The sequence below is a fragment of the Amblyraja radiata genome, chromosome 6, assembly GCF_010909765.2.
Source record: "Amblyraja radiata isolate CabotCenter1 chromosome 6, sAmbRad1.1.pri, whole genome shotgun sequence".
Lineage (NCBI taxonomy): Eukaryota > Metazoa > Chordata > Chondrichthyes > Rajiformes > Rajidae > Amblyraja > Amblyraja radiata.
Genome location: NC_045961.1, coordinates 39,121,134 through 39,148,288, shown reverse-complemented (window position 1 = coordinate 39,148,288; position 27,155 = coordinate 39,121,134). Strand labels below are relative to the sequence as shown.

Below are 27,155 nucleotides of genomic sequence, written 5' to 3'. Positions count from 1 at the left end.
TGTCTGCATTTGTGGTTCTCAGTCTGGTTAATTTCCAATTTATTGGCTTTTCGTTGCTGTGTCCCTGACTAATCAACTTCACCACCGCCCTGATAAACGCCGTGAGCCCGAGGCTGTCGGTTAGTGGCCCTGCCCAGCCGACTGCTATTTACAGAAGAGCTGCTTAGGTAACAGCCCGCAGCCCAATGGTTGTGCGGGGGCTGTGCCCTTGTGTCACAGTCTAGATCGCAGTCCCGGGACTTAGTTATCACTGAAGCCTCGGCCGTTGTTAGTGATGGAGGTGCCAAGCGCTCGCACTGAAATGCTGCAACTGGCCGACGAGGCTCTCCGGGTGAAGAACGACGAGCTGGCGGCCGGCATGTACGAGTTCAGGTTGTTGGAGCTGGGCCCCGAGCGGCGCGTCTGCCTGCGCCAGGCCGACGATCTGTGCCGCTGCGACCGCTTCAGCGAGGCCCTGGAGGCCTACCAGAAGGCAGCGGAACTGGGCCGACTCCGGCCCGAAGACATGCAGACCCTGCTGGACAGCATCACGACCAGTATCCGCAGCAAGGAGATGGAGGGCAGCGGCGGACCACAGGGCCCAGGCCAGCTCCGGCCCAGCGACCCGCTCGGTCCAGGCGACGAGGAAGAGGACGCTGCCGGGCGGTCGCCGCTGGGCTGCGGCTTGTGCTTGCGGCTGCTCTTCGAGCCCGCGTCGCTGCCGTGCGGACACTCCTTCTGCCGGCGGTGCCTGGAGCAGGCGCCGGCAAAGTGTCGGCTCTGCAAGCTCCCCGCTGCCGTGCTGCCCGGACCCAGGGCCGGGGCTGGATCCACGGCCTCCTCATCCCCGGTCTCCCCCACTGACTCTAGCTTCCGCCCCAATGTGGTTCTCTGCAAATTAATGGAGAAGTGGTTCCCGTGTGAGAGCCGCGCTCGGAGGCTGCAGGCTGAGGCCGAGGCGCTGCACCAGAGCCGCGACTTTATGGGCGCCCTGAAGCTCATCGGACAAGCGCTGTCGCTGGGTAAGAACCGCAAGCTGCCACTCGGCTGTAGAGTAGTTTAGTTTATTATTATCACGTGTACGAGTTACAGTGAAAAGCTTTTGTTTGTTTGTTTGTTATCCAGTCAATGAAAAGACTATACTCGAATACATCAATACAATCAAGCCCTCCAGAGTGCACGGATACAGGAACACCATCTAGTGCAAGATATAATGTTGAAATAACTGTGGTAGGACAGTTAACAGTGCAGACATAAAATGTTCGAGTGGCAAGAAAAAGGGTCTCGACCCGAAACGTCACTCATTCCTTTTCTCCAGAGATGCTGCCTGTCCCGCTGAGTTACTCCAGCATTTTGCGTCAATCTTTGGTTCAATCTGGAGATCCTTCCTACACAGTTAACCGAGTGTCTTCCCCACCCCCTGGTCACATTCACACACACTCTCTCTCTCTCTCTCTCTCTCTCACACACACACACTCCTTAATAGACTGTAGATTAATGCATATATTTCATGCATTATCGCAGCCAAACATCTTGTAGAGATACTGCAGATGCTGGAATCCTGAGCAAAATACAAAGTGCTGGAGTAACTTGGCAAGTCAGGCAGCATCTGTGGAGGGAATGAATTAAACTTTATTCAGAAAAAATATATACGTACAAACAAGACCTGTGCAAAAACTAATACATTCTCGGTTGTACATTCAATATGGAGGGAATGGACAGGCGATGTTTTGGGTCGGGACCCATCTTCAGACTGAAACGTTGCCTGTCCATTCTCTCCAGAGTTTGGCTGACCCTTTGAGTTCCTCGAGCACTCTGTGTTTTGTAAATGAACACTTGCACTCAGTGATTTGCGTTTCAGTGTCTTGAGGTCCGAAGAAGAAGCTACTACTAACCACGTCAATCCATATTTAATGTTAATTATGTGGCGATGTTATTTTGAATGATGTTTAAAGCATTTTATTAACGGGGATCGGAGTATTACTGCGTAGCTGTGGTTTGTTACCTGTTCTTGCCTCTTGAGTCAGTGGACTCTAGTCTTATGTGCTCATAAATCTGGGCTGATGAGGCAGAGGAATTGGGGACTAGAGCCTTTCTGATCTATCTGGCAAATATAACTGATCCCATGGGCACTGTTTTGCTCGGAAATAAGTTCTTCCAATTACTTTGTTTAGGCCAATATTTATTTCTCAATCAATATTTTTTTTTAAACAGATTATCTGCTGATTATCATGTGGGAAGCTTGATGGCTGTTTTTAAATAAATTCTTTAATGGCTGCAAAATGTTATAGCAGAGCATTTTGAAAGCAGTGACAGGATCAGTCAAGTCAGCATAGGTTCATGATGTTTATGAAATCTTGCTTGACTAATCTGGAATTTTTTGAGGATGCAACAAGTAGAATGGATAAGGGAGAGCCAGTGGATGTGTATCTGGACTTTCAAAAAGTATTTGACAAGGTCCCACACAAGAGATTAGTGTGCAAAATTAAAGCACACGGTATTGGGGGTAGGGTTTTGACATGGATAGAGAACTGCTTGGCAGACGAAGCAATGAGTAAGAATTAACGGGTCATTTTCAGAATGGCCGGCGGTGACTAGTGGAGTGCCGCAAGGCTCGGTGCTGGGACCCTAGTTATTTATATTAAAGATTTAGACAAGGGAATTAAATGTGACATCTCCAAGTTTGCGGATGACAGAAAGCCGGGTGACGATGAGGATGCTATGTGGCTGCAGGATGACTTGGATAGGTTGGGTGAGTGGGCAGATGCAGTATAATGTGGATAAATGTGAGGTTATCTACTTTGGTGGCAAGAACAGGAAGGCAGGCTATTATCTGAACGGTGTCAGATTAGGAAAAGGGGAGATGCAACGAGATCTGTGTGTGCTTGTACATCAGTCTGAAAGTAAGCATGCAGGTACAGCAGGCAGTGAAGAAAGCTAATGGCATGTTGGCCTTCATTGCGAGAGGATTTGCGTTTAGGAGTAAGGAGGTCCTACTGCAGTTGTACAGGACCCTGGTGAAACCGCACCAAGAGTATGTGCGCAATTTTGGTCTCCTAATTTGCGGAAGGATATTATTGCTATTGAGGGAGTGCAGCTTGGGTTCACCAGGTTCATTCCTTGCATGGTGGGACTGACATATGATGAAAGAATGTGTCGGCCGGGGTTGTATTCACTGGAATTTAGACGGATGAGAGGAGATTTTATAGAAACGTATACAATTGTTAAAGGATTGGACAGGCTAGTTGCAGGAAATTTGTTCCTGACGTTGGGGGAGTCCAGAACCAGGGGTCACAGTTTAAGACTAAGGGGTAGGCCATTTAGGACTGAGATGAGGAAAACCCTCTTCACCCAGAGAGTTGTGAATCTGTGGAATTATCTGCCACAGAAAGTGGTGGAGGCCAATTCACTGGACGTTTTCAAGAGAGAGAGTTAGATTTAGCTCTTAGGGCTAAAATATTCAAGGGATATTGGGGGGAAAAGCAGGAACGGGGTACTGATCTTAGATGATCAGCCATGATCATATTGATTGGCGGTGCTGACTCGAAGGGCCGAATGGCCTACTCCTGCACCTATTTTTTTTCTGTGTTTCTATGCCCCGAGAACACAGCAAATAGCTTTTCTCTACTTTCTTGGATATTAGAATATTTGTTACTGTGACTTAGTTTTGCAGAATTTTAAAATTCAATTTAAATATTTTGCTGTTTCGATTGAAAGGTTTGGCTTTTCTGTGATGCAAGGTCCATCATGAATTGCTTTAAATTAAACTAAGATCTAAAGTCAGAATTTTATTTTTCTGCAAGAATAGAGATGTGTTTTAGGTTGCATGGCGTTGAATTGTTTTAGTTTGGAGCAGGTACTGAGAAGTTTTTCTTCTTGGTATCTTGAGACTTTGTAATGTTTTGTTGATGTAATTAGTCTAACATACTGGTAGAACAGGTTCTGAATAATTAAGTTTGGTTCCCGTAAGTTACTGGTTTTTTTTTATCGTATAACAGTAACTTGCAGAAACAGAACCAAATTATTCAGAACCTGTTCTACCAATTTAATTAGGTCACGGTTGATGTATAACACCATCAACCTCTTTGCCCTAACAAAAATTTGTACGTCTCAGCATTAATATTTTAAATGGACTAACCATCAACAGTTAATTTGGATATCTTGAATTACCAAAGTTTATATCCCTCATTCTGGAATCTGCTGCTGAAATAAATAGTTAAAAAAATTCTGAAATCTTTCAATCATCTTAAGATCACCATTTTAAAGTATTATAGTTGAAGGAGTGAAATTCTAATCCATAGTATTTTTTTATGACTTTATTAGACTTGGTATCATTTTTGTACCCCTTTCCAAGCTAATATTAGACATCGTTTTATGGAATGGCAAGGCAGGCTTGAGAGGCTGAGTGATCAGGGGGCAGAGGTGATGAAAGTATGGGAGCATGGAGGTCCTGCTGTACTTGTACAGAAGTTTTCCTTCTTGGTATCTTGAGGCTTTGTAATGTTTTGTTGATGTAATTAGTCTTACATACTAGTAGAACAGGTTCTGAATAATTTAGTTTGGTTCACGTAAGTTACTGTTTTTTATCGTATAACAGTAACTTACGGGAACAGAACTAAATTATTCAGAGCCTGTTCTACCAGTTTAATTAGGTCACGGTTGATGTATAATGCCATCGCCTCTTTGCCCTAACATGATTGGCAGCCTCGCCCACAGTCCATCTGTTTTTTCGTCTTTTTTGTTATTTTTAGTGTGTTTAAAAAGTTTGTGCTAATGTTCTCTGGTTTATTTTATGTAGGGGGAGGGGGTCAGGGGAATCTTTTTTTTTTTTTCCAATCTCCTACCCTGCCAGAGATGCGATTGTTTTCCGGGTCGTATTTCCGGTCACTCTGCGGCCTAACATAATGGAGCTGGAGGCCTTGCTCGGGACTGACTGAGCCCCAACGCGGGACGTGGACTTACCTGGGGTCGCTTCAATTGCGGCCTGTGGACTTTACCATCGAGAACTCGCAGTCTTGGGTAGAGACCATAGATGTTGAGAGCTCCAACGACGCAGAAGGTTCGACAAGTCCCAACCCGGGGTCAGATCGCTCGGTGCGTGGAGCTGAGATTCCCCCCGATGCAGGAGCTTGATCTCCCTGACGCGGAGGGCCCGACCACCGGCTACGGGAGTAAGATTGTCCCGTTAAAGGAAGGCTCATGGCCCCTGACTGCAGGAGAACAAAGAAGGGAAGAGATCGAACTTTATTTTCAACTTCCATCACAGTGAAGAATGTGGAGGAGTCATTGTGGTGGATGTTTATGTTAAAATGTATGTTGCGTGTTCTGTTGCTGACTTGGCAAATGAAATTCCTCGTATGTTGTAAAACATACTTGGCTAATAAAGTATTATTGTATTGTATTGTATTATTAAATATGTAAGTCTCAGCATTAATATTTTATATGGACTAACCATCGACAGTTAATTTGGGTATCTTGAATTACCAAAGTTTATATCCCTCATTCTGGAATCTGCTGTTGAAATATAGTTTTAAAAAATCTGAAATATTTCAATCATCTTAATATGTATGATGAATAACAGTGAACTTAGCATCAGCCCCTGAGGCACACAACTGGTCATAGGCTTCAACTGTGAAAAGCAGCCTTTCACCGCCCCACCCTGTGACCTGTAGCACCAAGCCAATATTGTATCCAAATGGCCAATTCCTCCTATATCCCATGTGATCTAACCTTCCAGACCTTGCTCAAGTCCTTGTAGACATTAATCCTAATGTTTTGCATCTGGCTTGCTCGTATGGTGTTTAGTTATAGAACATTGATCATAAATTCAAGGTTTCTTCTGCCAAAGCTAGTGTTTGGATGCTGACATAAAGCAAGCTAATGCTGCTGGATTTGCTATGACTGGCTTTTTGTTCTCAGGTATACATTTGCTTGCCTGCTGTTTGCCTTGGGGGGAAAAAATTAACAAACTATTACTGCTTCTACTCACGAGTATGGATAGTTATTTGTCCCTAAGCGTAACAATATTGAGGTCAAATAGGATTTCGTAACTTGTGTTTGCATAATGGAAGTATGTATAAAGCCTTAAGGCAGGGTCCTTCATAATCTGTGTCACGCCCATTCTTAGCTTTGTCATCCTCTCTGTCAGGTGTACTGCACAATATTACATGTGACTTTTTGTTAAACTGATAATAAGTTAGACAAGGTGAAAAACAGAGGAAAGATATGTCTGGTAGACACAAATTGCTGGAGTAACTCAGCGGGACAGGCAGCATCTCTGGAGAGAAGGAATGGGTGACATTTCTGATCGAGACCCTTCTTCAGACTGAAGGATATCTCTTGACAGGATGAGTGCCTCAATAAGAAACATGATGCTGTAAATCAACGGATGTAGTATTAGGACAAAATTCTTGGTTGGGGGGAAGAAAAGCAAGCTGTTTGGTTAACTTGGCAATGGCAAGGCTATTAAGAGTTTGGAGAAATGGGAACAATTATTATGACGTAATATTCCAAGCTTCTTTTTCCATCTATGTTAACAGACCAACTGATTATTGTTTATGGATTATGTATGCTCTTTTCATATAATTTGCAACTTTTAAACAGATCCCTTTATCCAAATTATTAGTATCTACAATTTTGTAGACTCTGAACTTTCCTCTTTCTGCGTCCCACATCTGTGTTGGTTTTCCTCTTTGGCTTGCTATCAACATTTTCTGTTAAGTAACGAGGGGCATTTTGTTTCATCAGAAGCGGACATACATTATATTTGGGTTAAATGAAAGTTCAATTTGTATACAACATATTTCCAATTTTGCGCACAACTGCCTCTGTTCAAAGTATAGAAAACATTGTCTGCAATTGTTTTTTATTTTGATATTCATGGTAAGGCTGTTCTTTAACATTTTTCTTCCTCTTGCAATTTCGAATTGCACGTTATCATTTTTAAGGGGTGCTGTGTTAAAACGAGAGCTGCAGTTTTCTTTACATTAATGCTCAGCTCATTTACTGGACAGGAAAGTATAAACTGATTTTCATGATTTTTCTAAAAAATGGAATACTTTGATACTTAATCTCTAAGTATAATTGGTCATATTAAAACCCAGCTGGTAATACGTTTTCTTACACACATTTCAAAATTAACAGAATTAAAAACCTAAAGTTGATTCCTTCATTGTAACACCACAGCAAAAACCAAAGTAATTAAATTTGGAATTAGGCTAAATTCTTGCATAACGACCTGAATTGCAGATCTCATCTATTTTGCTGCAGTTTCAGACAGCGAGGGCCTTGATTGGTCAATTCAATCCTATTTGTGCTTAATAAAGAGGGCACAATGGCATAGCTGGTAGAGTTGCTGCCTCACAGCATTCTGGGTTTGATCCTGACCTCGGGTGCTGCCTGTGTGGAATTTTGTAAGTTCTCACTGTGACAGCATGGGAATCCTCCCTATGCTCCAGTTTCCTGTCACATCGCACAGACGTGCGGGGTTGTAAGTTTATTGCCCTCGGGTAAAATTGCCCCTGGTATATAGGAAGAGGATGAGAAAGTGGGATAACTTAGAACGAATGTGAACGGTAGATCAATGGTCAGCTTGTACTTGGTGGGCCAAAGGGCCTGTATCTCAAAACAAAACTAAATATTTTGATTGTTCTTTAGCGATGCAATTTCTCTGTTGATGGATAAATCTGTATCAGCAGCTTTATGCAGATACAAATTAACTTCAGAGATAAAAATTATAGTAGAGCCTTGTCATATTGGATTTTGGTAATGATGTAGTTATTTTGTCTCAATTCATAATTTGGGTCACTTAGTTTTGCTTACAGCTTGGGTGTTAAAGTTGTCCCCAACTCCTACATTATGTCAGGGTTACACTGCATCAAAAATATGGATTTTTAATTTATTGCATCCTGTGAAGCGATGTAGTGGACAGGAAAGGTTCAGAGAGATATAGGCAGGTGGGACCTATCCATTTTTTGGATGCGAGTAGTGACCTAAGTGGGTAAGAAATTGCCTTTTCAGCAATGAGTTGAATGAATTGTAAGAAATGTAGAAACTAGGAACTGCAGATGCTGGTTAATACCCAAAAGACTTAAAGTGCTGGAGTAATTCAGTAGGGCGGGCTGCATCTCTGGAGAACATGAATAGGTGACATTTAGGGTTGTGACCCTTCTTTAGACGGGGGAAAAGGGTCTCGACCCAAAACATCGCCTATCCATATTCTCCACAGATGCTGCCTGCCCTGCTGAGTGACTTCAGGACTTTGTGTCCTTTTGTGTAAGAAGTGGATAACTTTAGAACATCCCAGTTGGAAGACCTTGCGTAGTCCTAGTTAGCTGCACTCGGCATAATCTAGATCAATTTTATTTAAAATAGTCTGGTTGTTATTTTGGAAAACCATCAGCTTATTTTTAAAAATCATTGTCTGCTGAGGGAAGATGTATAATTGGCCTTATTAACACTGGGGAATGAGAATAATTGGAATGTAGAAGACATTGGGCAAAGATACAAGATGTAGGAGTCATTTTAAAATAACATGTTTGACAATATTTAATTTTATTGCTAAACTATTTTCTGCAAGTGACTTCTATCCTTCATTTATTTCCACAGTACCCCATGACTACTCTATGTTGTGTAAACGTGCAGAACTTTATGTAACTCTTGGAAAATATGAAGAAGCACGTTGTGATGGGGATAAAGCGTGTGCAATGAAACCTCTAAAGGCAAAGGTAATCCATTGTGTTCTGAAATGACATGAGAACCTGCATTTTTGAATGTTTGAATTGGCAACGCTCACACAATGTTTTGTAACTGTTTTCCTGGCAGGGGCATTTTTGGAAAGCCGAAGCTCTTGCTAAAATGGGTAGAATTGAAGAAGCTTTGAAGGAATATTTATACTGCTTTGCTCTGAGACCAGAGTGGAAAGCTGTAAAAGTAAAAGCTCAAAAGGTAATTTATTTTCTCCTTTGACCCTGTACCTCCCACCTCCCAAAACTATGAGTATCTACGTTCTTGGATGGCTACAGACTAGTAACTTTATTCGGTGTTCTTCTCTGACTAACTAGCACATGAGGGAGAGTGTGACTTGGAGAGTGAAATGTATTCTATATGCTTTATGGCTGAAAGTTGCTCACCAGTCATTTGACAAATGGATCAATATGACTGGATATCCCAAAGCTTTCAAGTATCGACTTGTTTATTGAGAATCTTCATTTCTCAATTTAAGTGAGATATTTGCTTTCATTTCCTAGATCATGTGTGATATTTTTGCTCCTGTTGTGGAAAATATGGAGGACGCCCTAATAACCAACGTGCGGGTGCAGTCATCTATTAGACCCAAGCCTACTTTTCTCAGCACTCTCAATTCTGCGCCGGTTCTCGAAGCTGGAGCAGTTAATGGACCTTTTGAGGTACACGTTAACTCTAAACATCTTAATCATTTTGTTTAAATGCAAGACTAGCTCATTAAGTTAAGACCAAACAAATGATCTGAAACTTGATTTCTGGGACTATCTATTTTATTCTGGATCATAACATATATCAGATTCATGGTATAATGAAATGTAAGTACACGCATGCATGGTAGAGTAAGTCAGCAATACAATAAGTGAAACAATATACACAATCACAAATGCAAAGCAGTAGAATGCTGCATGGATTGTAGTACAACTGAAGTAGTAAAAAAAAGCGCAACAATGGAAAAACTGAATGATGAAGTGCACGGCAGCCCCTCAGGGAAGTGAGTGTGAAAGAGGTGATTGGTTCAGGAGTCTGATAGCCGTGGGGAAGAAGCTGTTCTTAAATCTAGGTGTTGGAGCGTAGTAGATTGAAAAGGGAATGGCCTCAGTGGCAGACAACCTTGATAATACTCCCAGCCTTCCTGATGCAATGGGCCGTGAAGATGGACTGGATTCAAGAAAGTAACAAGCCTGAGGTGGACTAGGCAACGCTCGTCATTCACTCCATGTTCAGGCAGTCATGAGCATAGAATCTTCCATTTCATCCAATATTTCTGGTTAGGATAGACCCTTAACATTCTTGGTTCATACTGTCTGTGATCCTATCTGTTTCATTGTTAATTGAAAAAATAAAATGTAATTAACGTTGCATGATGTAAACAAAATGCATACTGCTCTGTAGGTTGGCCAAATAGAACATGTGATGGCTTGTACAATGACTAGCAGATAAAAATAAACCTTGTTTCGGCTTTGTGGAAACTCATTGATTTTGAGACTATACAAAGATTCAAAGACCAAGTACATTTCGTCAGAAAATCTTGATAAAGAGGATTTTTGTAGATTAATATAAATGTTTGTAAAAGAGTCTTGATATACTACTAATCAACCTTCTTTAATATACTATTAATCAAATATTCTTTAATACATCTGTAGATGAACATGAGGAATATCACTGTCTAACATGTTCGTTCTCTCCTTGCCAGTCTTTGGTCAATATGAATAAATCTGTAGTCGAGGAGCCACATGAATCTAATCAAACATTGACTAAGTCCAAGATAACACTCAGAGAAAATTCTCTGTCGGTTGAACTAGCTCCATCCAGTTCAATTCATGACAGCTGCAAGAGAAAGCTATCAAGTGAGGCAGAGTTCTGCGAAAACTTCAAAAGACCCAACAAAATGGCTAAAAAAGGTTTGATTTTTTTTAAATCGTTTGTCCTGCATGAAATGTCCAACACAATGTAACTATTTACCCTTCACTCTATCCCTCACTGATGAATGGTAGATAATTATTAAAGCATGATATGAATATTGCAATTCAAGTCGAGTGGATATGAAGTACATGAGAATTAATATTTAAAATGTTAAATTTTAATCTGATCTTTCCTTTGCCTGAGGGCACCATTTTGCACCTCTTCAACTGGTTGATGATTACTCTACTAAAACCAATTCCTCTAAGGCAGCTTTGTACTTGTTCTGTATTTTTTTTTTTTTTTTATCAGTTTTTAAAAAAACAAACGTTTTTTCCTTCATTCAGACGAATTTGCACCTTTTACTTCCAAAGCACATGGGGAAATTCCCGTTCACCTTGTGGATCCATCAGATTTCGAATGTTCTCTTTGTATGAGGTATTTATATTTTTAATCTCTTCTGATTCATGTCTAACGAAGACTTCCTTTTGAATTTTTTTGATTTGCAGTGTAATTGGTCAGTGTAACACCACATCATATTGCTCTGTTAGAAGATTTCATATAAATACTATCTCCAGCTTGTATAATTTATGAGCATTAAAGCTCTTATTTAAGTAATGGAGAGATTTATATCAACATAAAATGTGTTCCTTTTTTCTCTCCACAGATTGTTCTATGAACCTGTCACCACTTCCTGTGGGCACACCTTCTGTCTGAGGTGTTTAGAACGTTCTCTGGATCATAATTCCAGATGTCCACTTTGTAAAGAAAATGTAGCAGAGGTTAGTGTGCAAATTCAATGGTACATAGTATTTTGAAATGGCCTAAATAGTTTTTTACAGGCTGTGGTTCTGTTAATTTTTAATAATGTTGGTGAAGTTTATTTGTTACAACTTCCATTAGAGAACATGTACACCATATGTAAACAAAAAACAATTGAAGGAACTTTTGGAATAAATTATGTACTTGCACTCCCAACAGAAGCATACAACTTGCATGTGTCCATTTACACACAACGGTTCATTGTGACTTGACACTGAGTCTCGTAAAGAGATATTAGGACATCTTACAAATTTTTTGGTCAAAGAATATTAAAGAGGGACAGAGATGTAGAGATTTAGGAATTTCAAAGTTTGTGATCATTAAAGTTGCAGCCACCAGTGCTGGGGCGATTCCATTTGGAAAACTTTCAGATTGCCAGGATTAGAGGATCAATGATATGTGGGAGTTGTAGGACTGGAGGAAATGAGAAGCAAGGATGATGGAGCATTTGGAAGATGTCTGAAATAAAACCAGAATGTTGTGATCTTGGTGTCATATTTAACCCAGTTTCTGATCACACATCCCCACTATCATTAAGACAGTTCAATGTTGTCCAACTTCACCAGCCTTAGCTCATTTGCTGCTGAAATCCCTGTCCATGCCTTTGTTACTTCCAGATCTGATGATTCCAGTGCAATGTTGAGTGGCCTTGTTCTACTGGCCACTTGCATCCGATCCTGTTCACCTATTATTGTGGCTTGAGAACTGAGTTAGTTGAAGACACTGAAGTTGTAAAAATGAAAGTCTTTATTCATTGGGGAAGCAGACGTTCCCAGCAGACTCCAAACTCAAAGCATCTAATTTTTAAATATTTTTAATCGCAGATGACAATAAACAATTAACTCGTTTCAATGGCTATAACTACGTACTTGGCCGTAACATTTGTGTAGACTAGTAACATTGCAGAGTTACATTTTACAAAGAGGGTACACTGTATCTGCCTTAACAGTATTTGGAAGATGGGAGATAGAAGTGAATGTTAGCTGAAATGAAATACCACTCCTGATAATGAACTAAAAAGTTGATAGACAGGTTTTGTATGCAATTGCCGTCTGACCGAATAAAGACCAATATACCTCATTTAATAACTATTTCGATTATCACACCAAGCACTAAATAGCCCAGGATTTTGCACATTTTTCAAACTGTTTTCTGTCTAACATTTTAAGATGTGCTTTATTTATTTAGATTTAGTGTATTTTTTTTTGCTTTTTGCTACAGTATTTGGAAACAAGGGCTTTTGGTAAGACGTTCTTGATAGAAGACCTGATTGTTCGAAACATGCCTGAAGAATTAAAAGAGCGAAAGAAGTTTCATGAAGAAGAAATGGAAGAGCTGTCCAAGTATGTCAAACTTAATTTGTGGTCTGGAATTTGTTTTTAGCTTTAGTTAATTATTGTATAACATTGGTCCGAAAAGTCTGATTAAATATAGTTCAAAGTTCTCCAATGATATAGATGGGAGATCAGGATAACCTAGCTGATGACAGAGCTGTTCAGTTGCCTGATAACAGCTGGAAAGAAACTGGATCTGGAGCTATGCGTTTTCAAATTTCTGTAGCTCTTCCCTGATTGGAGAGGGGAAAAGAGGGGGTGACCAGGTTGTGACTGGTTCTTGATTATGCTGGCAGCCAAGTGCATATGGTATTATTCCTGCCCTTGTGTGGGTTTAAAAATAAAAATCTAATCTCATCCCTTAAGCAATTGTGCAGATTCAGGAAATGTGCCATTAATTATATGTGAATTTCTTGAACCGTCTACTTAACTCAACAGAAACCCTTGCAAACTGTTTTCTATTTCACCCCCATCAAGACAATGGGACGTGAACTTCCAAAATAATTACTATTTTAATTGTTGGTGTAAATTAGTGATGTCTCCAGAATAGCAATAGAGAGCATTTACTCAATTGCTTAACAATGAGATAACTAATCATTGGTTTGATTTGAAACCCAGAAAGAGGATTATCTATATATTTTTGTAAAAGCATTGTGGTAAGTTTAAAATAAACCTTGATTATAGCATGTTTTTACTTGAAGCAAGTTAATTGAAGTCTTAAATCTTGCTTGAGTAATAATGTTTTTGATGGGCAAGTGTTTGCCTTTCCCCTCCTGCTTAGGAGCAACTAGATTAACCTGCATTAGTCTGCCCAATCCAAGAGCTCAAAATTATTTTAAAAGTTGTTATTTTTTAAATATAATCAAGTCTAAAGAAAGGTGATAAAATAGAGATTCATCATGAAACTCTAGTCTTTTTTTAAAAGTGCTGGTAGTTTTACCTAGTGTTAGCAAGCAAATGTTGGTACTGCTCAGGAAATCCATATCCAGTGAATGAATAAAAAGCATTAATGTGGAGCTTGCCTGTGTGATGCAAGGCATAAGTGAAGTTTCTCAGAGATTGGTGGCAAGTATGAATGGCTAGCACTGACAAGTTCCTGGGATATTATGCAATTGATGCAACAACGATTTGTAACACTGTAAAGACCAGTTGAATATGTCCCCTCCCAAGTTCACAAAAGAGTGTTAAGACATGGGAGTGATGCCAAAAGATTGGAGGATTGCAACTGTTAAATTTAAAAAGATTGATGGTGTCAAATCTTTCAATAAGATAATTGGGACCAAGAGATTATCATTTGGAAAGTGAAAGATCAATAAATGCAATCAATGCGGATCTATTAAAAGAAATTTAAAAAATAGGTCGCCCAGACCTATCTGACATCAACGACTTGCCATAGAAACGAGGCACTGTAGATGCTGGTTTACATGAAGGGCCACAAAGTGCTGGTATAACTCAGCGGGTCTGGAAAACAGGTGAAGTTGAGGATAGGTGATGTTTTGGGTCGGGGCCCATCTTCATACTCGACAACTTGCCATTTGTTTGTTACACACGAAGAGGAAGTGCCATTGTCAAATGTAGTAGCAAAGCACAAGAAGTAAAATTGTTTAACTGGTATGGTTTGCAGTTGCTTCAAATGCTACTGTAAAGGTGTGTAAACTTATCTGGAGCAGAGGGCTCTCGCAGATAAAAATATCTGGGTGATCTCAGTAAACAATGTTGCCTGATTTGTTCCTTTTTTGATTTAACACCGAGATGTATCATGTAAAGACAATGAAGTAATTGCAAGCCTCTAACATCTTCAGAGTTCTGTGCAAACTATTGAACTCCATTTTGAGGAAATGTTGGAGGTTGAGGATACACTGTGGGTGCTGCAGCATTTTGCCTAGTTTGGGAAAATAATTGAGGCTGTAAAAGGGGGAAGGTAGGAACAAATTATTTTCAATAGTTCTGAGACCAAATAGAAATGACTTGAAACTCCCATTAGAGATCTGAAGGTAGTTTAGGGATTTACTTCTAGGATCAAATGTCAAAGCAAGATTTCAACTTTTAAATTGTCACGGGTATGAAGAAAGGAGAAATATAGAAACAGGAAAATTTGAGTTTTCTTAGAGACCATCTAGTGTAGAATTATTTCCATCTGTAAGTGTTAAAATTCATTTTAAGAATGCTGCATCACGGTTTGATAATTAAACGCACTTTAATACTTGCAATTAAGAATTGACTGATGGCCTCTTGACTTCCCAATGAAATGTTTATATATTGCTTTGGCCCTGATGTTTCAACTAACCATTAAATCACCAACAGAGTGAGCAAACATTGAGCGAATGCATGTTTATTTACTTTTGTAGCCTCACTGAAAATGTTCCGATTTTTGTCTGCACCATGAGCTTCCCAACTATTCCATGTCCTCTCCATGTTTTTGAACCACGATATCGACTTATGATCCGCATGTGTATGGAAACTGGCACCAAGCAATTTGGAATGTGCGTTGGAAATGAACTTAAAGGGTATGTACGAAGGCAACCTAAATATACACACTGGTGCCATCCTTGGCTCAGTGGTTTCACTTTTTAATTTGCATATATGGGATTGAGAGCTATTTTCAGAAAATGATTTTTGAGACTGGAAAATGCTCCTGCATTTCTTTGAACAGTGACTAGTATTTAACACTCATGCAAGGTGGATTACATGTTAACTGTTTTGTTTCGTGACCTTGCATCTGCCAACATTTGAACAATGACTACACTTAAAAAATAATTTGTTAGCTGCAAAGCTTTTTTTAGTGTACTAAATGTGAAGGACACACTGTCTGGCCGTGGCCAAACAATAATACTCAAATATTGAATAGTATTATTTGGCAGGGTCTAGATCAAAGAGATTGTTTTAGCAACATTTTTGATGTTTTGCATATTTAGTTTATTAAAATTTGATTGCCTGTAAGATGCAATATCATTAATAGTAGATACAAACATTTTACATAAAATATTCTGAGAACTTTAACTCGATGCTTTCACTCCCTTCCCACCACCAGGCAAAGTTGAGGAAACTTGTTAAGCAATTCACTGTGGGGGATATCTGAGCAAGTTTGTTTTTTTTTAATTTTATGGTGATTGCATCTATAACTGAACTGATATAAAAGCAGTGAATAAAGAAAACTGAGTTACTATTAAAGTATGAATTGGTCTACATAACTATAGGGTGAGATGTTTAAACCATGCTGGTAGTTATGTCATAGAAACATAGAAATTAGGTGCAGGAGTAGGCCATTCGGCCCGTCGAGCCTGCACCGCCATTCAATATGATCATGGCTGATCATCCAACTCAGTATCCCGTACCTGCCTTCTCTCCATACCCTCTGATCCCCTTAGCCACAAGGGCCACATCTAACTCCCTCTTAAATATAGCCAATGAACTGGCCTCGACTACCCTCTGTGGCAGGGAGTTCCAGAGATTCACCACTCTCTGTGTGAAAAAAGTTCTTCTCATCTCGGTTTTAAAGGATTTCCCCCTTATCCTTAAGCTGTGACCCCTTGTCCTGGACTTCCCCAACATCGGGAGCAATCTTCCTGCATCTAGCCTGTCCAACCCCTTAAGAATTTTGTAAGTTTCTATAAGATCCCCTCTCAATCTCCTAAATTCTAGAGAGTATAAACCAAGTCTATCCAGTCTTTGTCCCAGGATAACCTTTGTTGTGGGTAGTATTTTTGAGATGAAATGGGGTGGACTGATAGGACAGCTGCCAATTGGAAATGGCGGTGTCTGGTAGGTATTGAGTAAATGCTGGAAAGCTTCCCAATGTTTTAATGCAAAGTTATGTAATCAATTCAAAGTGCAAAAGGAAAGTGTGACCATAACAGTTAAGAGTTAGGAAGAAGAATGAACACATTTCAGACGTGGAAGGATTAAAGAGAGGCTAAATAATAGTGTGACATTGAAGGAAAGTATTGATGTGGTCCTGATAATATACAATGAGGTTCCAATGAAGTGTAGCACTATTTGTGCAAGGTAAAGATACACCATGCTTGTTCATGGTGATGGTCATTCTTGTACTGACATGATAGCTCAGCCATTCGCTTTATTTCAATGCATTGGTGGAAAATATATGGACTTAGAAATTGTTGACTTTTGGATGCAAAAGGAAATTAAATTTAGTTAGACCATTTGAAACGCTTGGTGTATAGTATATTAACTATTTTCAATTGAGATTATACAACCTTTGCTTCTTAACCTCACCACCATTTGTGCCCTTTTTTAATTTAGATTTGCTGATTATGGCTGCATGCTAGAAGTCAGGGATGTGAAGTTTTTCCCTGATGGACGCTCTGTAGTTGATACAGTTGGCAAACGTCGATTTAAAGTGTTACACCATGGACGGAGAGACGGATATAACACTGCTAATATTGAATATCTGGTAGACAAGAAGGTAAATAGATTTAACTTTGTTTTCCTCCTGGGTCTTAATGTAGCAATCAACTTGTCACAGCATGAACTAAATTAAATATTTTTTTCCATGTAGACACAAAAAGCTGGAGTAACTCGGTGTCTCTGGAGGGAAGGAATGGATGATGTTTCAGACTGAAGAAGGGCCTCAACCCAAAATGTCACCCATTCCTTCTCTCCAGAGATGCTGCCTGTCCCACTGAGTTACTCCAGCTTTTTGTGTCAGTCTTCGATTTAAACCAGCATCTGCAGTCCCTTCTGACACATTTTTTCCATGTGTTAGTTAGTCAATTACCCCTGAAAGCAACTAAAGGAAAAGGTGATGTTTTCCATTTAGTTTAATCTCTGAAGTAATTTGGTAGAGCAATAAAGAATTTGCTATTTTGCTTGGGATATCCATCCATTCCATCATCACAGTGGTTTCCATCACTGAACTATCTTTGCAAGACCAATACAGGCCAGAGAACACATTGCTGGAGATTAACATATCATTCTTACGAATTAGGAGCAAGATCTAGCCACACAGCCCCTCAAGCCTGTTCAGCAATTTAATGAGATCACGACTAGCCGAATTACCATTCATAAGACATATGAGCAGAATTGGGCCTGCCGTTCGATCATGCCTATCTATTCTTCCCTCTCAACTCTGTTCGTCTGCCTTTTCTCCATAACCTTTGATGCCTTTACTCAAATAACTTGGCAACCCCTTATTTTTAACATTCATCCCCAGTTGTAGATTCTGTGACAGGAAAAAAATCCTCCCCAAGCCCATTTTATTAACATCTTTTGGGATCTTTTTGGTTTCAGTGGTCTTTTGCGTTTTTAAGTTCCAGTGGATACAAACCTAGCCTGTCAACTCTTTCTCATAAGGCAATGTTCCCATTCCAAGTATTAATGTAGTAAAACTTGTAATTACTTCTAATGTATTAATATTGTTAAGATCAATGCTGTCACTACAGTCCAAATTTGGTCTCTCAAATACAAGCATGACCATAATTCTCCAGTAATAATTAACATTATAGAAACAAAGAACTGTAGATGCTGGTTTATACCAAAGAAAGACATAAAGTGCTGGAGTAATTCAGCAAGTCAGGCAGCATCGATGGAGATTCTGAATTCCAATATGTCTATTATTTTCCCTGTTAATCAGACAATTTTCTGTCATTGCCAGTACATTACCTCTTAAACCACAAGCAAACAATATGTTTTCTTTCCTAATTATTTGCTGTACCTGCATCCAAGCCCTTTTGCCACCCAAACCTTTCTGCATCTCAACATTCTACAATCTCACACCATCTTGGAAAAGTATACAATATCATATTTTCTACTAATATTATGCTCTATTTTCATGATATTTGCCTGCTCACAACTTATCTATATCCCTTCTGTAGCCTCCTTATGTTATCTTCACCTACTATATTTTACATCCATCATTATAATAAATTGAGGTTCATGACACATCTATGTGGCACACCATGCGTTACCTTTTTTGCCAACCAGAAAACAATCCCAATATATGTCTATTCTTTGCCCTGTTAATTGGACAATTTTCTGTCAATGCCAATACACTACCTCTTGCACCACAAGGTTATATTTACCACAATAATATTTGATCCAACAAATTATCAAATGCTTTCTGGAAATCAAAATATTATATATTTTCCAGATACCCTTTATGCAAAACACAGGAGCTGCCCAGGTTCACAGCTTTGTGTGCAAATATGAAATTGCTTTTTCAGATGCACCATTATTAACTTGCTGCCTGAAGGCATCCCAGTTTAAAATGACAAACTTAACATGTGACTTAACTTTCATGTGAATTGACTTCACGTAGATGGGGTAGACAAGCCCTGCCCGGAAACCGTCTGAATTAAAAAAAAAACAAAAAAAAACTTCTAAAGTCTGATGTCAAGCCTGTCATGAATTGTGAATGCCTTTGAATGTCCCAAACATTCAAACTATGCATTAACGTGCTTAAGAAGGAACTGCAGATGCTGGAAAAGTGAAGGTAGATAAAAATGCTGGAGAAACTCAGTGGGTGCAGCAGCATCTATGGAGCGAAGGAAATGGGCAACATTTCAGGCGGAAGTAGGATTTCGGCCCGAAACGTTGCCTATTTCCTTTGCTCCATTGATGCTGCTGCACCCACTGAGTTTCTCCAGCATTTTTGTCTACCATGCATTGACGTGCATTTGATTTACTTAAATCTTGTTATTTTAAAATATTTAATAACTATGCTTAAATTTAATCAGACTAAATTGAAGAAAGTAAATTAATACTTTGTCTCCTATTATAAATATTCCATCAGTAAAATGTTTTAGATGTATCTATTAGTGCTGTGCCTGAGAAAACAAACATTTCTCTCTTCTGGAGATTTGTTTGTGTGAATCAGGCCTGAACCAGGAAGATTACATCATGTACCATGAAAGGCTTTGAACGAACGTTATAATTTTGGATTAAGTACATCTTTAAAATTGTGTGTGCTTTTCTATGTTCAGCCCGTTATGTTGGCATCTCTGGCCCAATGTATTTGATAGTTTTCCATAAAGATTCAAATACAATTGTGTTCTCACAAAACTGGAGATAGTGGTATCGTGGGGTTTCGTTTTTGGAAGGCAGGAATAATGATTCTGACTGTGATGCATCTAATACCCACTAAAAGTTATTGAAAGTATAGCAATCTTGGGAATATTTAATGCACAATTGAGGACTAATAATTTTCCACTCTCAGTATGTTTCACTACTTGTTGGAACTGAATTTGAGTTGTAGTTATTTTATGATGTGACATGATGCTTAAAATGATTTTGTAAATTGGGATTTGCCAATGTTGTAAAAAAATATGAATGAGTGAATTGTGAAAAAAATTACCAAAAGCTTGTTCTTTTTTTATCCTGAAGTTTCCTTTAAGCAATTAACTTTTCTTGTTTTAACAGGTGGAAGGGGAAGAGTATAATGAACTTGTTTCTCTGTCTGACTCTGTGTATGACCAAGCCTTCAATTGGTTCAAATCTCTCAAGGATGATATGAGAACTCAAATCCTGAATCACTTTGGACCAATGCCGGGAAAGGTGCCAATACCTCAGGTAACTAGGATTGTGCAATAATATTGCAGGCTCAGTTAAGCTGGTGACTTTATTGGTAGTTATTTCCTGCATCTTTCAAACCTGAATGGTGCAATACATACATACACACAAAATAATCAGACATAATGGGTTTTCCAACCAATTGGAAAGATTTTTTTTGAGGCAACAAAGGGTGATGTACACTTTCAACCATACTAACAGTTAATCAGTTTCTATATTTTGAGCAGACAAATTGCTGCATTATTGGATCTGATCCAAAGTGTGCCGTCCACAGGGAACCTGTGATACCTTTTATGGGGAAGGGGGAGGTACAAGAGGCAACATGGTTTTTCAATCAAATTGTGAAAACCCCACAAAGATCAGAATTTCAACTGGAAGGTTAAATTAGTTTTGCTCATCTACAGAAAACAAATGAGATTTACATGGGTGTTAGTGAGAGGAGTCAAAAAATACATATTTTTAACTTGCACTATTAGTAGTGTTAAATTTCATAGTTGAATTTTCAGAATCCAATGTTGTTTGACATTAATTATCACTTGCCATGGGGTAAGATGTTCACTATCTTTAGTGAGCAAGCAGAGTTCATGCCATTACATTAACAGGATGGGTAAATCTTCTGTTGATTCCAAATTTGCTGGTCTTCTGTACTTGGAATATGTTGATTCTTCTGTGGTTCTGAGAACAGTCTTACACTAACAGTTCAGCTCACTGCTGTCAGCACTGTGTCTTTCCGAGTACCCGTGGCTGGCTGTACTCCCACAATGGCTTTCATAGCCAATAAGGCCTCCTTCCATTCCTCGTATTTGCCTGACGTTTGCAAAGAAGCTCAATCTGAAAGGGAAATGTTTTTAAAAATTAAATCATTAACACATACCACTTACAATAAATTAAATATCTTAACTGATTGACTTCATCATGTAAAATTATGTTTTTATCATTCTCCCCGCTGCCATTTCTTATCATTAATTTCAATGAAGCTGCTGCAAGTCTAAGCCAGTGATGGGCCCCAGGGCAGATTTACTACTTACATAGAAACATAGAAAATAGGTGCAGGAGTAGGCCATTCGGCCCTTCGAGCCTGCACCGCCATTCGATATGATCATGGCTGATCATTAACTCAGTATCCCATCCGTGCCTTCTCTCCATACCCCCTGATCCCTTTAGCCACAAGGGCCACATCTAACTCCCTCTTAAATATAGCCAATGAACTGGCCTCAACTACCTTCTGTGGCAGAGAATTCCACAGATTCACCACTCTGTGTAAAAAATGATTTTCTCATCTCGGTCCTAAAAGACTTCCCTCTTATCCTTAAACTGTGACCCCTAGTTCTGGACTTCCCCAACATCGGGAATAATCTTCCTGCATCTAGCCTGTCCAACCCCTTAAGAATTTTGTAAGTTTCTATAAGATCTCCCCTCAATCTTCTGAATTCCAGCGTGTACAAGCCGAGTCTATCCAGTCTTTCTTCATATGAAAGTCCTGCCATCCCAGGAATCAGTCTGGTGAACCTTCTCTGTACTCCCTCTATGGCAAGAATGTCTTTCCTCAGATTAGGAGACCAAAACTGTATGCAATACTCCAGGTGTGGCCTCACCAAGACCCTGTACAACTGCAGTAGAACCTCCCTGCCTTTATACTCAAATCCTTTTGCTATGAATGCTAACATACCATTTGCTTTTTTCACTGCCTGCTGCACCTGCATTCCTACTTTTAATGACTGGTGTACCATGACACCCAGGTCTCGTTGCATCTCCCCTTTTCCTAATCGGCCACCATTCAGATAATAGTCTACTTTCCTGTTTTTGCCACCAAAGTGGATATCCTCACATTTATCCACATTATGCTGCATCTGACGTGCATTTGCCCACTCACCCAACCTATCCAAGTCACCTTGCAGCCTCCTAGCATCTTCCTCACAGCTAACCCTGCCCCCCAGCTTCGTGTCATCCGCAAACTTGGAGATGTTGCATTCAATTCCCTCATCCAGATCATTAATATATATTGTAAATAGCTGGGGTCCCAGCACTGAGCCTTGTGGTACCCCACTAGTCACTGCCTGCCATTCTGAAAAGGACCTGTTTACTCCCACTCTTTGCTTCCTGTCTGCCAGCCAGTTTTCTATCCACATCAATACTGAACCCCCACTACCATGTGCTTTAAGTTTGTATACTAATCTCTTATGTGGGACCTTGTCGAAAGCCTTCTGAAAGTCCAGATATAACACATCCACTGGTTCTCCCTTATCCACTCTACTAGTTACATCCTCGAAAAATTCTATAAGATTCGTCAGACATGATTTACCTTTCATAAATCCATGCTGACTTTGTCCAATGAATTCACCACTTTCCAAATGTGCTGCTATCCCATCTTTAATAACTGACTCCAGAATTTTCCCCACCACCGATGTTAGACTAACTGGTCTGTAATTCCCCGTTTTCTCTCTCCCTCCCTTTTTTAAAAGTGGGGTTACATTAGCTACCCTCCAGTCCTCAGGAACAACTCCAGAATCTAAAGAGTTTTGAAAAATTATCACTAATGCATCCACTATTTCTGCGGCTACTTCCTTAAGTACTCTGGGATGCAACTCATCTGGCCCTGGGGATTTATCGGCCTTTAATCCATTCAATTTACCTAACACCACTTCCCGGCTAACCTGGATTTCACTCGGTTCCTCCATCTCATTTAACCCCCGGTCCCTTGCTATTTCCGGCAGATTGTTTAGGTCTTCCTTAGTGAAGACAGAACCAAAGTAGTTATTCAACTACTTTACTACTAGCCTGTTAGTTCACTCAAATGTGCAAAATGGCCGTGCGTTGGAAACTGGAACCCAGAAGGCTATTCTTTAGCACTGGCCCAGTTATCCTGAACTGCCTGGTTAAGTGTTTTAAACCCTTACTCCTTGTTTGATCCTTTTTACATAATTTTTGATATTGGATGCCACATGGTAGATAGGAAGAAATAAAGCTACCTTGCCCAATCTTTGCAATCATCACACTTTAGTGGAGGCCTTGGTACTCATGGCTGGTAACAGAGAGAAGAATTTCAGTTGAAAAAGAATGTAAACTGTAAATGTTTTTAAGAACTAAAAGTTTAGTACATGATCTGACTAATTTTCAAAAGGTCCAGTATTTAAAATTAACCATCAGATTCATGTGGTTTTTAAAATGCATATTCCAATTGTTTATACCTCCTTCAGGGCAAGGTAAAGTACATGGGGTTTGTGATGCAACTGGTAGAACTGCTGCCTCACAGCGCCAGAGACCTAGGTTTGATTCTGACCTCAGGTGTTGTCTGTGTGGAGTTTACATATTCGCTCTGTGACCATATGGGTTTTCTCCGGATGCTCCGGTTTTCTCCCACATCGTAAAGACCTGTGGATTTGTTGGTTATTATTTGCCTCTGTAAATCGCCCCTGGTGAGTAGGGAGTGGACCAGAAAGTGGGGTGATATAGAACCAGTATGAACGGGAGGTCAATGGTCATCATGGATCAGGTGGGCCGAAGGGCCGGTTTCCATGCTGTGCAAAAATAATAAAAATGAAGTATTGAGCATAAAGAACAAATGTGTTAATTGTTGTATTTTTTTGTATTGCAGTTAAGTCAAGATGGCCCTGCCTGGTGCTGGTGGCTGTTAGCTGTATTACCTTTGGAAAGTCGTGCTCAGCTCGCAGTTCTCTCAATGACCTCGCTCAAAAATCGCCTTATTGCTATTCGCCGTGTATTGGTATTTGTGACCCGAAAACGGTTCCGACCATTGTGATGATGATTTATTGGGATTCATATCTGCCTTCCAAATGTATTACTTCTTGGTTGTTACTTTTTAGTTGAATCTACATATGGAAAACTCATCATGGCCCAGTCTAAAGCAAAATCATGTAGCTTTTGAAAGGAGAAATAAAACTGAACAGCGAGTTGCCCTTTCCACATGAATCAGTCAAAGAAAATGTGCTGATAAACAGTTACATGTTTAAGTAGAGTCGACCTCTCTTGGTAAACAAAAAATCATCATGCAGATGTAGTGAGGACCAAGTGGGGTCAAATTAAACAGTGCTGTGTAGACTTGAAATAATATGTTTAATGTCCATAGATTGTAGGTCTTTCATCTTTCCAAGAAATCAGGAGTGGCATAGCTGGTATTCAGAACTTGGAATAAGGGCAGTGTATGTGGAAAGCTAATTTTAACTGGTCATCGTGTCTGAATGGATAAAACATGGTCTATTTACACTGCTGAGATCTGAAAAAAACAAAAACATCTAAGATTTACTGCCAACTGTAAATATGCAGACAGTTGGCAAATCTTAGACGTTTTTGTTTTTTCAGATCTCAACAATCTAAAATATCTCAACTCTTACGTTATTAATTATTTTCAAAGCTCAGTAATTCTTAAGAAATTACTTTAACTGGTACAGGAAAGTTCTGTTTCCTATCCTTTGCCTATCATCACTCTGAGTGCTATTTTTCAGGCAAAAGTTGATTTAACTTTTGATTTATTTTAGATTCCTCCATTCACTGCATATAAATGTTTAATCCATTACTGTATTGGAACCAGTTTTCTTTGATTTCCCAGTAACATTGTGCCATTCAACCATCTAGAATTCATTTAATTCCTAACATCATGGCAAAAATTATGTCGACTTGCCTGTTAAAAATGTTGCACACTTGTAATGGGAAATACTCATTGTGTGTTTGGAAAAATGTATTGTTGCTGTGAATTTTACTGTTTTTTTTTGTTTGTAACGTAAAAAGCATTCACTGATTTGTGGTATTGCCATGGTTGAATTTGTACAATTTCACGTGCATTTTCAAATTGTAGTACTGCTTGAACACAATAACTTCTTTGCGTTTGTTGAAGTTGAAACCAAAAAGAGTAAGGTTATATATTTGTTACTAAAACATGACTCATGAAAAAGCATTGTCCAAATATTGTCAACTTTTGATTCAATTTGTATCGTCTTTGATATTGTTCCTGGCATTTATTGTGACTTATGTGGAGTGTATATACAGACGCAGAATTTGTTTTGCAAACCCCAGATCAGTTTACATTCCGATTATAAATGCACATGGTATGCTACCTCATTGAACTTGAACCGGAAACTGACGATCTTTTAAGTTTTTAATGTAATGGTCCGTACAAAGCATTTTTCATTAAAATATATTTGACCAGAGGCCTTGTAACCTAAAGTCTGTGGTTGAAATTTGTTCTCTGACACTTGGCACTAAATAAATAATAAAGTAGCAGTTCCACATTATAAATCCCTCAAATCTTGAATTTAGTGCAAGCAAAGAAGGACTCATTTCTGGCCCTAGATCTTTTTACTGTGCAAATTTTTTTTTTGCGCCATTGTGTGATGTGTTACCATGTTTTGATTCTACACTTTTTTTTCCACGATTCACAATCACAGTGTTCAGTACAATATGCTGCAATTTCTTGTGTAAATATGTATTATACAAAGTACAAAATATATTTATTTGGATTCAAACGTGTTTCAATGTCTTTTGTTACTCTTACATAATGAACACCTCAAAATTTTCCATTTGTTCTCTGAGGAAGCTCGAGTTTTTAGTTTGTGAAATGCAACTAAATTCTGAATAGCAGCACAATGCTTTTTCTGAATTAAGCTCATCCCGTGGCATTAGGGAGGTTTTGCTGCTTCATCCGTTAGTTAATACATTCACAAATTGTTTTCCCATACCAGGTATGAGTGAAGGAGATTGCAATGTAAGTTAGACTTGGCAAAAAAATGGTATGATTGACAGCTGATTGTTGATCAAATTGCATGAATCGTGAACATTCCTGTAAGAGAAGAAGGATTCAGATTAGTCGGGTGGGAGGGAGAAGGGTGGAGAAGGCAAAAGGTTGCAAATGTTGGAATGTACAATCAGAGGGAGGGGTGGCAGGCAGAGAGGAATTGGGGCGAAGGTGGGAGTAAAGTTGGGGGCCTGCGTAGGAGGTGGTGGGAGTGGAGCTGATTAACGGGGGGGAAGAAAGGGGTGCGCAGGCGTGGGTGGGGTGGGGGGCAGTTGGGTGGATGGAATGGAGGGAGGCTGAAATTGGAGAATTTCATGCCCTTGGCTTGTATGCTACTTGAGTGGAATATGAGGTGATATTCTTCCAGTTTACACATGGCCTAGCTCTGCCAGTGGAGGAAGCTGCAGATAGAAAGGTACGTGTGGGAAGTGGAATTTAAAATGGCTGGCAACCAGGAGCAAGTGTACAGCGATGCAGTTACCTAGTCTGTTTGGTCTCGCCAATGTAGAGACCAAATGCAACAGATGAAGTTGTAGGTCTTTTGATTCAACCTTTAATCTCACCTGGAAAGGCTGCAGGGGTCGCTGGATGGAGGTGAGCTTCCTCCACTGGAAGATTGCAACCTTCACCTGTTTCGACTAATGCAATCAACTCGACGTGCACAAAGGGAAGATCAAATGGAACAAGTTGTCCAGCAACTTTAGGCTGTGCACACCACACGAAAGAAGAAGCAGATGGAGGTGAGAGAGGGGGTGTAGGATTGGGTTGTTGATCTCCTGTGGTTGCAGCGCTATGGGTCAGACTGCAAAATTCTCGTTTAACAGGAATACATCAGATATGTGGGAAGTGTTAGCTTTTCGCCAAGGATTGTTATAACAGAACACTTAGAAAATATCGAAGGTTGACACAAAGTGCTGGAGCAGCTCAGCCGGTCAGGCAGCATCGCTGGAGAAAAGGTACAGGTGACGAAATGTCACCAGAGTTGCTCCAGCAGTTTGTGCCTATCTTCGGTGTAGACCAGTTTCCACAGTTCCTTCCTGCACACTTAGAAAATATCAGTGGGATTAAACACAGTCCACCTGGATATACACAAGGATATTTTT

The 27,155-nt window shown here is 39.7% G+C and overlaps 1 protein-coding gene across 2 annotated transcripts; it reads left to right on the top strand.

Moving 5' to 3' along the window:
- The first annotated feature begins 40 nt into the window (after window positions 1–40).
- On the top strand, window positions 41–25,321 carry lonrf2 (LON peptidase N-terminal domain and ring finger 2). 2 transcript variants are annotated; one of them, XM_033022565.1, is made up of 12 exons: window positions 43–1,001; window positions 8,587–8,705; window positions 8,803–8,925; window positions 9,228–9,386; window positions 10,418–10,625; window positions 10,971–11,061; window positions 11,291–11,405; window positions 12,667–12,788; window positions 15,128–15,286; window positions 17,040–17,202; window positions 20,154–20,303; window positions 23,899–25,321. In XM_033022565.1, the coding sequence occupies exons 1-12, from the start codon at window positions 275–277 to the stop codon at window positions 24,061–24,063; spliced, it is 2,301 nt and encodes a 766-aa protein (XP_032878456.1). In that variant the 5' UTR covers window positions 43–274; the 3' UTR covers window positions 24,064–25,321. The 2 variants fall into 2 exon arrangements, with proteins under 2 accessions (XP_032878458.1, XP_032878456.1); XM_033022567.1 differs by lacking the exon at window positions 9,228–9,386 and having other exon boundaries at window positions 41–1,001.
- The last annotated feature ends 1,834 nt before the right edge of the window (window positions 25,322–27,155 follow it).

Bases quoted from the DNA above. Each gene is read 5' to 3' on its own strand.
- lonrf2 (XM_033022565.1), top strand. From the start codon at position 275: ATGGAGGTGCCAAGCGCTCGCACTGAAATGCTGCAACTGGCCGACGAG. The intron at 8,706-8,802 runs GTAATCCATTGT...TTTTCCTGGCAG, and splicing joins TGAAACCTCTAAAGGCAAAG to GGGCATTTTTGGAAAGCCGA. The intron at 11,062-11,290 runs GTATTTATATTT...TTCTCTCCACAG, and splicing joins GAATGTTCTCTTTGTATGAG to ATTGTTCTATGAACCTGTCA.